The sequence below is a fragment of the Camelina sativa genome, chromosome 8 (assembly GCF_030686135.1).
Source record: "Camelina sativa cultivar CO46 ecotype springtype chromosome 8, ASM3068613v1".
NCBI classification, from domain to species: domain Eukaryota; kingdom Viridiplantae; phylum Streptophyta; class Magnoliopsida; order Brassicales; family Brassicaceae; genus Camelina; species Camelina sativa.
The window spans coordinates 21,280,289-21,294,570 of record NC_141887.1 but is presented as its reverse complement, the minus strand read 5'-3'; the positions used below and the strand labels follow the sequence as shown (position 1 = coordinate 21,294,570).

The window sequence follows — 14,282 nt, the reverse complement described above, 5'->3', positions numbered from 1 at the left end:
TGATCATATGTATGTAAAAAAATCTTCATAAAATGGTCAGGTTGTTGATGAAATATCAATATGGTTGGAGGAAATTCTCCGTTGGTTTGGTAATCACCAAATTCTGAATATATCACATATTCAAGGAGAAAATCTTCACAGAAATGTAATTTCCATAAAGCATTTCAAGCCATTTATTTGCTTTCCTGAAACTCTACATACCATGAGAGGGGGTCACTCATTCATATTTGACAACATATATTAAATCATAATTTTCCAAAAAGCAAAGTGATTAATGTGAACAAAAATATTTCCTAATAACTCAATCTAACACTTCTTCCAATAATCATTATCATGTCTACTTGTGATATATCTAAATTATTCTTGGGACCATAACCCCCTTCGGATTCAGATTCTCAGTCAAGAGCACAAAACATTGACTTTTGGTCTCTTTTTAGGACACCTGTCACTAGCTCCGGGGGGTCAATTAGCTCGACGTCGAGGTGGCTCGGTTCAGTATCCTTCGGCTCGGGAATCGAAGGGAGAGTTTGGACGCCGAAATAAGGAAAGGAGAGAAGTCTAGGATTAGGCGGAAAACGTGCGGGCTATGGTGAGAGTCGGTCAACTCGAAGATTCAGACGTTATGGTTTAAATGCAAGGATCAAAACAAACATATTTATGGAGAATAATTACGTTTAATTCACAAATTAATTGCATGTTGTAGTTTAAATAAACGACAATGGATTTAATCACAAAAAGGAGTATGAATTTCAAAACAAAAGCTTAATAATATATCTTTCTTTAACAAAACTTGTTTTTGAGATCCGGCTAGTGTTCGACCACTAATATCAACAAGTGTGGGATCCAACGCCAACAATTATTTTCCAAAATTTGGTTTAAGGATGATATTCCAAAAAAATTTCCAGCGGCATTTATTGGCAACAGTACATCTTGGTGTATATGGGTTCACCGGTTAACGCAAATAACACATAAGTTATCGTTTGGTGGAAAATTTGAAAAAGCCAATTCTTCTATTGTGCAAGAGGATAAGTTATCGTTTCACTAGCTTTAATACATAAGTCAAATATTGTTTTTCATAGAGTTTTCGTTCAGATAATTTTATGGAAAATTTGAAAATAAAATATGTTTTTCTCTCGTTTGTGCATTTTTAGCTATGTTGTAACATTTGAAAATATGAGATTTAATGATTTTTTTTGGTTAGGTTTAATTTTAATCAGTTTTTTTTTTCTGTTTTAAAACTTATCGCTCTTTAATTTTATTCTGTTTTTTATTACTATTATTTAAAAGAATGTTTTAAAAAGTTTCAAAAAATTCTTATTATATATATGATTTTGATGAATTTAGGTGATTGAAAAATATTTTATTTATCGTACAATCCTCTCAAATCCCCCTTAACCATGAGAATCTAAATTATGTATCACAACTTTGCACCCAAACTCTCAAGAATCAAGCTAATGGTATTTCTATTTTTAGCCTGACTTTGTCATCCAAGCTCCAACGGCCATATTCTTTATTTTCTATGTTTTTTTTTTTGAATGAAGGTAATATACATTCAACCAAAAAACCTTGTTACAGTATAAGCATCTTTAGTTCAATTTTTTTTTTGAAAGAAGATCTTAAAAAAATCACATAAGACTTAAATCCTAGAGCCGAACCAGATCCTTAAACCATTTCGAGTTTGCGTGGATTCAGGAGCTTCATAAAATAGATTTGTTTCTATTTTTCTAATCATTAGAACATAGTAAATGAGCCTCTCTAAATAAAAGACCAGCTCTTGTTTTGTCGTAAACCACTCATGATCGATCATGGAAAGTGTTTTGTTCTTTTCACAAAGTCCGGATTCTTTATGTATCGTTCTTTAGGCTCTAAGTGTGTGACTGAAGCTGCAGATTAAGAGTATTGAGTGATAAGTGCTCTTGTTCATCCATTGATTGAGCGAGTCAATCCTCCCCGCCCTACACTTCCAATCTATCATCAATTCGGTTAGCAATTAAGAGTGAAGACAAGTTTGTTAATCTCTATCTGTATTCCATAGACAAGTTTGTGTCGATCGTACTACAAATAAAGCTTCCCTTTGTTTTGTTTTTCTTCTTACTCTTGCATCGTTAGATATTATATATTGGTGGATGAGGAAAACACAGATGTATGGTTTTTAATATCTAACTGAAATTTATTATGTTTGAGTTAAAAGATATATATATATATATATATATATAGCTAGTAGTCTTAACTTTGTTAAAAAAAAAAAAAAAAAGCTAGTAGTCTTAAGTCTTAACTAAATTTGGGGGAAGTCGTGTGCGGACTTGTTCAAAGTTAGGTAGCTTTCACTTCTTCATATTTTTGTATTCAATTTCTTTAAATAAATGATATGAATCAATACATAATTTGGCTAAGGATATGATGCAATTCGTAATTTGGCTATGGGCTGGAGGACCATGCTTTCAGGTGTTGGACATCTGAACCAAGTTTTTTTTTTTTTTGTTTTTCAATAAAATATTAAATTATATTTAAAATAAAAAATATCGTTTTACATCTGCTTTTAAAAAAATTATTAGAAAAAGAAATAAATAAATTTCCTACTTTTTCAAAAAAAAATTAAAAAAATTTAAAACCTCCTAGCCGAATGGCGAACCATGCCTAAAACCCCAATTTGTAGCGGCGATCTCCCAATGAAGCAATAGCCAAGAGTTTTGCTCACACCTGCTTATCTATCCATCCAATCATAGTTATTTTTGAAATAGGCACTTTCTCATGTCGTCTTGCATTTCTCTCCTGCCAAATAAAATGAATGGTAAGTTGGAAAGTGTATCTCATTAAAAAAAACCCTGTCCTTGGTCAGATGGTGCCTCTGAAACAGAAGCCACTAACTACTGCCAGACTGTAGAGAACTTATGCTGGTAGAGAGTCCATGCTATAGCAGACCAAACTGCAGCAGTGTATTGATAGGAGAAAAACAAATGGTCTCTAAACTCAACCAAGGCAGAGCAAAATACATAGTTCAGCACAACCATTATTCCAAAGTAACATTCGATTTCCAATTGATAGTCGATTTTGCACAGCTAACCAAGTACAGAAAGAGTATTTTGGGGTTGCAAGAGCAAACCATACTCCTTTATGCCAAGCTACTCGGTTTGAGGTTGTTCGTATATGGTTCCATTTGTTTTTGGTGGACCAAGTTTCAAGGTCCAAGTTTTGAAGACACAGGGTAATCGAGATCGACCAATAAAAAAATGCTCGGTAACCTCATATAATATCTATCCTATATAAGAGAAGATAATACTTACCCCCTTTTATAATATATGGTGTTTTAAAAAAAAATTGTTTTGTAATATAAAATATTTTTAAATTTCTATTTAATTTTTAAATTAATTTAATATTTTATATTATATAGTATTATTTATGATGGATTGAACTTTTTAAAAGTAAACACTTCTTAATCTGCTTGTTTTTAATTAAGTATATTTTGATCAGAAAAAGTATATTATAATACTATTTGACATTGTTTGACAATAAATAAATAAAATAATAATAGTATTTGACATCAAAATTTTATCTTTTTTCTTTCCATTACTTAAAATAGTGTGCACCACGCATGATCATTATTTCGTGCAAGGATGAATTATACTCAAAATAGCTGTGGACACTAGTTCCTGATTAATGATTAAAGAAGAAGTAAATATATTTTTCTCTTCTGTAGAAAATTGAACAATTTCTGAAAATGATAAAGAAAGCATATATATATTGATCTTAAAATTGATAATTTGATGAGAACAAGAACATGAATTCGCTATTAGACTCCCGTAAATAGGAATTACAGAATACATTTATTTATATAGTGATGAATTAATTTTGAAAATTTTAAACAAATATATATACAAATAGAAGAATTTCTTATAAAAAGAGAAATACAGATAAATTTCTTAAACTAAGACGTTCGCAACTTAAATATTTAATATTTATGATTTTTTATTTTCGAATTTCTTATCATCAGACAATCTTGATTAAACTCCACTAAAAAAATATATAATAATATGTCTTTAACTCACATATTCATGTTAATTGAAAAAGCAAACATATATTTATTTTAAATTAATAAAACAAGTGAGTCATAATAGTATATCCTAATTCTACACCCACACCCCAATCTAGAAACAAGACTTTGGCGCAAGTCATCAACGTATAGTCAAGCCGCCCCTACCTATCAAATTGATTAAAATCATATTAACATTCACTATCTAGATAACTTCGAAATTGTAAATACTAATTAAATAACAAAACTATCAAACTTATACGTAATCCTTTACCTCTATATAAATTCCATAACAAATATTAACAAAAGATCACACATATACACAAAATTGGTAGAACGAAAAAAATGGCAAACATCTCCCTCCCTACGTTCATATTCTCCTCACTTTTGCTCATCTCCACCGCGACAGCTGCCACATTCGACATCCTGAACCAATGTAGTTACACCGTATGGGCCGCTGCGAGCCCTGGAGGGGGCAGACGTCTAAACTCGGGCCAGTCATGGAGGCTAGATGTCGCAGCCGGCACTAAAATGGCGCGGATTTGGGGTCGGACCAACTGTAACTTTGACTCCTCGGGTCGTGGCCGATGCGAAACTGGTGATTGCAGTGGTGGACTACAATGCACCGGTTGGGGTCAGCCACCAAACACGTTGGCTGAGTATGCTTTGAACCAATTCAACAACTTAGACTTCTACGACATCTCACTTGTCGATGGATTTAACATTCCTATGGAGTTTAGGTAAGACATTATCAAAATATTTTTCTTTAGTGAAGATGGTATTTGCCCCATTTAGATTAGAACCGTACAAGCTCGATCCTGATATGTTTTTCTTTTATGGGCGATCTATCTCCAGCCCAACTAGCTCCAACTGTCACCGGATAGTATGCACTGCGGACATAAACGGACAGTGTCCAAACGTGTTGAGAGCCCCGGGTGGATGCAACAACCCTTGCACGGTTTTTAAGACGAACCAGTACTGTTGTACCAACGGTCAGGGATCATGTAGTAACACTGAATACTCAAGATTTTTCAAACAGAGGTGTCCTGACGCCTACAGCTATCCACAAGACGACCCCACCAGCACTTTCACTTGCACGAACACTAACTACAGGGTCGTGTTTTGTCCTAGAGCGAGGGTCGGTGCTACTGGATCCTACCAGCTCCCGATCCAGATGGTCACCGAGGAAAATTAATAGACTCGCCTCTATTGTATTTGTGTGTGTGTGTGGGTGTGAGTACGCACGTAGATATGCGTACGCGTGTGATCATGTTTACGTGACTGTATATTCAACGCTTAATGGATAATAATGAACGAAGTAATAATTACGTTGGTCGACCCACGTATAAGTTGGACTTATATTATTTCTTTCTTTCCAGTCATACAATTATTAATTAAAAATTAATTTTAAAACAACAGTACTTGGAACTTGTTTTGACTAGGCTCTTATATGTTTTTTTCTCCTACAGGATTTTGAAAATTTTGATTTTAGAAATTGATCTATCTAAAAAGAAATTAAGTATTATCTTGTATATAGCAGAACAATGAGACATATTTAGCAAAACCATTCTATAATTTACAAAAGAAAATGAAAAAAAAACATTATTTTTGCCTAATAAAATTTCACTTTCTACTATTGATAATCTTCTGAATATAAATTTAAGAAAAAGGAAAAATTTTGGACTACTACAAAATTTTTTTTTGTGTTTTGGTATCTTTTTCTTTTGTCATCGTTATACCGACAAGATCTGATTTATGGTCAATCCTTACAACGCAAAATAACATAATTTAGTGGAACCAAATTCTGGCGGAGTCGGTTATAGAAGTGATGCGATAACCACTTGAACAAAAAAATCTTCCCAGGTGTTCTAGTATTTGTGGATGAATAACGAATAAAACCTCTGAAAATCTTAAAATGGTGGATGGGGCATCAGTGACAGTGCTATTTGTTTGCTATATTTTGCGTTGGAATCTACTGAACTCATTAGTCACTGATTATTCTAGTCATAACTCATTTCTCAGATTTTGTGTTGTTTTGAGATAGCGATTGAATTCGATAGGAAATGCGAAAATATACATATACAGAAACACAAAATCTAATAGATCGCTACTTTTCAAGTCAAAATTATACTTCTACATATAATGATCATAAGTTGTTGAATAAATTAACTATTTAATAAACAATAATAGATCGTAAGGCCAATGTCGACTTGCGTGTGAAAAAATCATGTAGACCAATTCTTGGCTGCTTTTAGGAGAAACACGTTACTGAAACTAATATATTTTAGTATCATGAAGTAAATTTTTAGGCGTAGTGAGGTTAACATATTTGATCGGTCTCCAATGAATCAATTAAAGATTAGACGTAAAAGTATATACCACCGAATATACAGTTCCTTTGGTAGACCTAAAATTCTACATGTCCAGTACAATATGAACCTTATCTAAATAGACACACGATAACTAAAATACAAAGAGGTTAATTTGTAACCAGCGATAGTATTCAGTAGGTGCAGACCGTGCAGGACCCTTTGCTACACTGGTCCGGCCAGTAAGGTCCATGGTAATTAAGTAAACTTTGGGAAGTCAAAGTTTCCCATAGGATGGGTGTCATATACCATATTGCACAACGAAATCACGAACGACAGACCCATGCGGTCACACTTTTCCAACAAATGTAACACATCAAGCACCATACAGATCTTCACCAAAACACCATCTTGCATGCGAATCCATTGGAACTGGGATTGATGATTGATTCATTGTGTCCGGCCATTTGGCTAAAATGAAAATGCTAACACATGTAATATATTGTTACTTGATACACAATATAAATGTTTGGTTTATAACAGCTTCTTTCTCGGTTCAGGTCAACGGTGAACTATCATGTTTGTTACTGGATAGAGCTGTGTATTACAATTCTCGGTTCAGGTCAACGGTGAACTATCAGGTTTGTACAAAAGTGCTTGAGGCCTTCGGCAAGGATGCTCTCTGTCACCGTATCTGTTTGTTATATGTATGCATGTGCTCTCTGCACTGCTGGACAAAGAAAATTTAGAGCGACAAATAGGTTATCATCCAAAATGTCAAAACCTGCAACTCGCACACTTGTGCTTTGCGGATGATCTGTTAGTATTTACGAATGTCACCAAACGCTCTATTGAAGGCATTCTAGATATTTTCGGTCAGTATGGAGACATCTCTGGTCTCAAGATAAGTCTTGAGAAGTCGACTCTGTATATGGCCGGGATAAGAGAGGGGGACCCAACAACCATTCTGAGCTCCTTTCCTTTTGCAGCTGGAACTTTACCGGTCCGTTATCTTGGTCTACATCTACTGACAAAACGAATGACTGCACAAGACTATGCCCCGCTCGTAGAGAGAATCTGAGAATGGATTGGTAGTTGGACAGCTCGCCACCTCTCCTTTGCAGGTCGTCTGCAGCTGATCAGTTCAGTCCTTCATAGCATAACAAATTTTTGGATGTCCGCCTATAGGCTACCAAATGCCTGCATTGTCGAGATCGATCCACCTTGCTCCGCTTTCCTCTGGTCAGGGCCAACGCTGAATACTAAGAAAGCCAAGGTAGCATGGAAGGATGTTTGTCTTCCTAGAGATGAAGGGGGACTGGGATTACGCTCACTAAATAGGCCAACATAGTGAGCTGCTTGAAGCTTATATGGCGTTTACTGTCAACAAACTCGATGTGGACACAGTGGTTGTGGACATACTTGTTAAGAAAGGGCTCCTTCTGGTCGATTAAAGCTAATTCCACAGCAGGATCTTGGATGTGGAGAAAACTGTTGAAATATCGGACCATTGCATCGGACTACATTAAGTATGAGGTTCGAAATGGTAAAAACATATCCTTTTGGTATGATAACTGGTCGAGACTGGGATGTTTGCTAGATATAGCAGGCCAACGTGGCTGCATTGATATGGGGATATTTTTACACGCCACAGTGGCAGAGGCTCTAACTCACCAAAGAAGAAGACATCTGGTGGAATATTTTGAACAATAGAGTCGGCTTTGGATGAGCAACAATCATTTGGGTTGGTTGATACAGAAGATACAATGCTTTGGAAAGGAAAAGGAGGTCGGTTCACTACAACGTTTTCCACCTAGGAGACATGGACCAATATACGAGAGGCTAGAGGACACAAAGACTAGGCAAAAGGGGTTTGGTTTGCTCAGTCAACACCAAAATACTCCTTTCTCGTTTGGCTAGCAGCTCTGAATAAGCTTTCAAAAGGAGACCGAATGCAGACTTGGGGTGGTAATTATCATACGGCATGCGTCTTCTGCTCAGACCCACTCAAAATGCGGGATCACCTTTTCTTCTCTTGCCCCTACTCAACAGAAATATGGTTGGGTCTCACTCTCAAGCTCCTTCCTAACAAATTCTCCACAGTGTGGGGTGATAACTTAGCGCTCACTACCGATGCGTCAATGAGCTCTGTGACTCTATACCTTTTACGCTATGCTCTCCAGGCTATAGTCCACACTCTCTAGAGAGAACGCAACGGTAGGCGACATGGGGGTGTCAGGTGTGGCTGGCAGCAAGATAAAAAACTTTTTCCTGCAATTTTTCTGATATTCTAACATTTATCTGACTATTCTCAAACTCTATCAAACAAAGGCTGATGTAAAACGTTTTTTCGAATAAATTTTACATTTTATTCTTAAAAAAAATGTTTGGTTTATATATATTCTCATCTACGTGAATTTTATTTTAAAAATGACTAAAATGCACATGTTTTGATCTAATAGTTTAGTGTACTTTAATAGATCTTACCTTATTCATCCATCTCAATTAATTTCTTACCTTATTCATCCATCTCAATAAACTCATTTAACTACAAATCTATTTTTCCTAGAAATATCTTCATGGTGTCACAACATACGAATATATTAAACTTTGATGGCGTCAACTTGACTAACCATCTATACTAGTATTTTTGGAGCAACTTTTGACAAAAAATTCATTTTGTAAACAATTAGCATTCAATGAATTGACTTTAATATTAGTTACCAAATTTTTTAAAATTAATTATAGATAAGATATAAAAAAATAAGAAAATCTTTCTACCTCATTCAAACATAATTATATGATTCCTTTTCATTTTTATTTGAATTTATATTTAAATTATATTGAATTATTCTATAATACATTTAGTTAATAAAAATTGTGATTTTTCCTGCATATGATGTAATACAAAATTTTTAAAACAGACATATATTACCCAATAGATGAATAAAAAAAATACGGGTACAATATCCCACATCGCCTAAAAAAATTGGGTAATAGTTCAGAGTCATACTATAAAAGAGACCAAAATGATTCATAATACAAATGAGTAGAAAACTTGATTTCTCAGGCATTCAAACTTAAAAAAACTTTTATTTGGTTCATTCCGGTTCTTAAAAAATTACATATGATAAATATTTAAAACTTTTATAAAGTTTAATATTATAAATATTTATATTTTATAAAAAGTATAAATATTTATATTTTATAGAATGTTAAACTTTATAAAATGTTAAAGATATTAATAATATTTAAACGTTTATGAAGTTTCAAATATTATAAATATTTAAAATTTATAAGAAGTTTAAATATTAAAAATATTTCAACTTTTGAAAAAGTTAGAGGGCCTTTAAAATATTAATAATATATTTAAATTTTTACGAAACTTCAAATATGAGAAATACTCAACCTTTTTAAGAATTCTAAGTATTATAAATATATAAAATTTATAAGAAGCGCCAATCATATAAAATGTAAATGGTTACAATCTTAATAAATAACATGTCAACTTAATCTAATATTTATATTACAAAACTATAAATATTAAAAATTAAGTAGATATAGTGCGAGTTAAAATATCTCGGAACAGATTTATATAGCGAAACAGGTTTTGTTGATATTTATATAAATTTAAAATATCATTAATTTGGTGTTACACGGGTAAAACATCATTTCATTATTTTGTTAACACTATCAGTATCAAAAAATAGACATATCTAATTAAATTGATTAAAAAAATATTATGTAAAAAATAAATGATATTGCGGTATTATATGGTTTAAATTTTAAACAATAAAATTAACAATTATTATATATTTATAACATATTTAGTCAATAAATATTACTTATAATTTAAATATTTTAATTATAAATAATTTGTCCCGCGGTATACCGCATGTCCTAATCTAATCTAAATATAAATTAACAACAATTATATATCAAATAAACTAATTATAAACCATAGTTAGAAGTTAGAACTCACAACAATCCATGTCCTCACTTTCTTTTTCTTTTTCTTTTTTGTTTTTTTTTGTTTAGTATTTTGTTCTTGAATTCCCTTCCCGGCCCTCTCATCTTATTTGCAATTCGATCTCTTTCAAAAGAAAATTTTATTTTACAATATTAGTATAAAAATTATAGATTTGTTTAGCATATGTCATTATTTGATTTTTTTAAAATACCAACTTCTCAAACAAATGTTTCAAATAAACCTATGTTTTCTTTGATAGAATACAATAACATTTTCTTTTATATTTTTCTATACAACCCGACACATACTTAAATTCACTTATCATTTTTCGAAAATATGTGTCCATTTTCAAAACTTTCAAATTTGTGGAAACAACCGTATATGTCATGGTATTAAATATAAAAAATGAACAAAAATATTCAGTGGATATTGAATATAAGTAAGCATGTGACACTTTATTATATGTGTTTTATATATATTTTTCAGATTTCTCAAACAAATATAATATTTTGGATTGATAATCTAGTTTTAGTATTTATAATTAACTTCATATTTTCTATTTTATTTCAGATTATAAAATGGTTTTGGATTGGTTTTAAGAATGAGTTCTTTTGCTTTTAATTATTCAAGCTTAGTATGTTGGGTAATAGAATATTACATTTTACAGTTTGCGTTGGAATAATTAAACGTCCAAATGCCTTGAGATTGAGTATTCGACAATAGTGTGATTAGGGAGTGAGTAAATTCATTTTGTGTGGTTTATTAAAGAGTTCCAAAATATGACATTTTAGTTTGATCCCAAACTTTGTTTAACTGTTGATCGATCGTCCAAAAAATTAAAAATAAACAAATCAGTAATTTATCCTAATTCTACACACCAATCTAGAGAGAAGACTTTTTTTTGTTAGTTATCAATAAGACTAATGAATGACATGTGGTTTTTAAAACCAAGAATTGAAAAATCCACGTTATTCTCACATAGGTTCAAAATTACAGAAATAACCCCTTATTACCTCGATAAAACCGAGGCGAGGCAAAAATGCCACAAACTGACCAAAATTAATCTGTCATACCAGTTTTTAATCTGAATGCTATCAAAAATGTAATATTACTAAATTATCTTTAATGAAATCAAAGACGAAATACAACTAGAATAACTGAGAAAAAATTGGATAATTGGTATAATACGACAACTAATACAATTAGTTCAACTGAAATATAATATTATAATAAATACAACTGATAGAGAATAGGACAATTGGTACAACTAATATATAAAAGTACAACTAGTACAAATGATATATATTGTGACTACAACCGTTACCAAACCAATTAATAATTCTAAACCCTAGCGCTGCCGTCGCCGATTCTGCACCATCAACTTTCCATTACTCCGCCATTGATTCCCGATTTAACCTCTCCATGGCTTCCTCCGCCGTCGTCCATTTACGCCCCCAGATCTTCCCTCTACACTACCAACTTGTTTTACACCATCTTTGCCACTTTCTCCTTCGCTGCAAATCCTCATCTCCGCCGTAAATCATCATCTCCGCTCCAATTAAACAAGAACCGAGATAAGCTTTGGCTATGGCAGCACACACATAACGATTGGAAGAGAAATCTAAGAACATTAGAAAAAATCAATCTTTTTGTTTTCTCAGATCTATCGGCTAGAGAGAAAAAAAACTCAAGAGAAAATAACTAAATGAGTGTTAGGTTAAAGGGTTTTTGGTCTTTTCCAAGCATTTTGATTTAAATAAATTAAAAAAATAAATAAACAAACGTGATATGGCATTCTAGCTTTTTTTTTACTGATATATGGCATTTTGGACATTGATCCTATAAAACCCATAACAAATATTAACAAAAGATCACACAAAAGTAGTAGAAGCAACAAAAATGGCAAACATCTCACACTCTACGTTCATGTTCACCATTATTTTCCTCATCTCGACCGCGAAAGCTGCCACATTCGATATTCTTAACTGATACAGTTACACCGTGTGGGCTGTGGCAAGCCCGGGAGGTGGCCGACAACTTGATGTCGGCCAGTCATGGAGGTTAGACATTGCCGCCGACACCAAAATGACACTGATTTGGGGACGTACCAACTGTAACTTTGACCCCTCCGGCAATGGTCGATGCCAAACTGGTGACTGTAGTGGTGGACTTCAATGTACTGGTTGGGGGCAGCCACCTAACACGTTGACTGAGTACGCCTTGAACCAATTGAACAACTTAGATTTCTACGACATATCACTTGTCGATGGATTCAACATTCCTATGGAGTTTAGGTAAGAATATCATCATCGTGTATGTTTCAAAAATTTACCAAGTGGACCATAAACTTAAGAATCTAAATGTTGAAACTTCAACCTAAATACACCTACCTCTGTTTGGAATCGAAAATGATTAAATTTTGTTGGTGTGTATCGTCTCCAGCCCAACAAGCTCGAACTGCCACCGGATAGTATGCAACGCAGACATAAACGGACAGTGCCCGAACGAGTTGAGAGCCCCTGGTGGTTGCAACAACATGTGCACGGTTTATAAGACGAATGAGTATTGTTGTACGAACGGAAAAGGTTCATGTGGCAGCACTGGGTTCTCAAGATGCTTCAAAGAGAGGTGTCCCAACGCCTAAAGTTATCCACAAGACGATCCGACCAGCACTTTCACTTGTAGTTCCACTAACTACAGGGTCGTGTTTTGTCCTTAAGGCTATATGTAAAAACAAGATGCAGATAGTAATGAAAAGAACTTCTTTCTCTTATTAAGAATCACTTAAACAACCTTACAAGGAGTGTTTAATCAGTTTTACACACAACTCAAAATGCTTGTCACTGACCAATTCTTAATCTTTGCAAAAACCAAAAGAACCTAAAATCTTATTTTGCTTAAGACTATATGAAAAATCCCCAGTTGGACAAACCACATGTTTGCCTTAATAAAACACTATATAGGATACATCCCATGACCTACTTTGCTAATCAAGATAAGTTCAAATCTTCTTTGTAGATATGCATATATCCGTTGCTGCTTAAACGCGTGAACCAATCTTCCAGAGTCCTACAGACCAGCATTGTAGTACTCAGAAACCTTCATGCTTTCAATCTCCCCATTTTTATCTGAATGTGACACCTCAAGCAACCAATGATCAACCTGTTAGCTGTTAGTACTAGAAATTCACTTAACCAAGAAAAGTTAGTAGGTTAGCACTCTGACGAACTGAACTGATCATAAACATAAACAATGTCATTAGAATAGAATTTTCTTTAATATCCAAAGGAAAACGAAAGAAAACGAAGACATCAAAACATAAACAAACGCAGCAAGAAACACGACATTGGTCAATCCTATTACAAAGAGGAACTCTCTCTCTAGCAATCAGCTAACATCAATTCTCCCCCTCACTGGCATCACCATCAGAGGCATTATCCTCATCACCATCAGAATCTCCATCGGAATCATGACCATCATCGTCGGTTGCAGCATCCTTATCTGAAGCAGCATCATCACCATCAGCTTCAGCGTCATTAGGATCATCATACTCTCCCCCTGCTTGAGTGCACATTCATATAAAAACAGCAATGAAGACGAACAACAACTCCAAGAGGGAAGGAAGACTTACCTGCAAGTCGAGTCTGCATCTTCAAAAGAAGCTCAATAACATCAGACAGATCATCGGCAAGCTCTATGCGAGGTGTAATAGAAAGCGGAGTATCAAGCTGGGAGCAGTTCTTGGCATCAAAAGCAAACTGTGCTGGATCAGTAGAGAACGTGTCACCAGAGTACAGTGGAATCTCACGCTGAAAGCAAAGGAGCTGGTAGATCAAGTTAGGATAGGGCAGGCGAGCTTCGCTACGTCCCTTAAATGCAACAATGGAGCGGATATGATCAAACAAGAACTGACCAGAGTTGAAAGGACGCATGTTTGCAATCATATACAAGAGCTGAGAGCGATCAATCTGCG

At 33.9% G+C, this 14,282-nt stretch overlaps 2 protein-coding genes and 1 pseudogene across 2 annotated transcripts; all 3 read left to right on the top strand.

Annotated features, from left to right (window-relative positions):
* The first annotated feature begins 4,253 nt into the window (after nt 1-4,253).
* LOC104707461 (osmotin-like protein OSM34) lies at nt 4,254-5,389 on the top strand. Its single transcript, XM_019228535.2, has 2 exons — nt 4,254-4,770; nt 4,886-5,389. Exons 1-2 carry the CDS (start codon nt 4,376-4,378, stop codon nt 5,223-5,225), a joined length of 735 nt encoding a protein of 244 aa, XP_019084080.2. The 5' UTR covers nt 4,254-4,375; the 3' UTR covers nt 5,226-5,389.
* Nucleotides 5,390-7,048: 1,659 nt separating this feature from the next.
* LOC147940269 (uncharacterized) lies at nt 7,049-8,543 on the top strand. The gene is made up of 6 exons (XM_087461231.1): nt 7,049-7,266; nt 7,329-7,430; nt 7,528-7,630; nt 7,747-7,875; nt 8,098-8,215; nt 8,260-8,543. Exons 1-6 carry the CDS (start codon nt 7,049-7,051, stop codon nt 8,541-8,543), a joined length of 954 nt encoding a protein of 317 aa, XP_087317357.1.
* A 3,656-nt stretch (nt 8,544-12,199) lies between these two features.
* Nucleotides 12,200-13,028, top strand: LOC104707460 (osmotin-like protein OSM34; annotated as a pseudogene).
* The last annotated feature ends 1,254 nt before the right edge of the window (nt 13,029-14,282 follow it).

Excerpts from the sequence above, each read along its gene's own strand:
- LOC104707461 (XM_019228535.2), top strand. The coding sequence starts at position 4,376 with ATGGCAAACATCTCCCTCCCTACGTTCATATTCTCCTCACTTTTGCTC. Across the intron at positions 4,771-4,885 it reads AACATTCCTATGGAGTTTAG|CCCAACTAGCTCCAACTGTC; the intron begins GTAAGACATTAT and ends ATCTATCTCCAG.
- LOC147940269 (XM_087461231.1), top strand. The coding sequence starts at position 7,049 with ATGCATGTGCTCTCTGCACTGCTGGACAAAGAAAATTTAGAGCGACAA. Across the intron at positions 7,431-7,527 it reads GAGAATCTGAGAATGGATTG|GCTACCAAATGCCTGCATTG; the intron begins GTAGTTGGACAG and ends GTCCGCCTATAG. Across the intron at positions 7,876-8,097 it reads CGGACTACATTAAGTATGAG|AAGATACAATGCTTTGGAAA; the intron begins GTTCGAAATGGT and ends TGGTTGATACAG.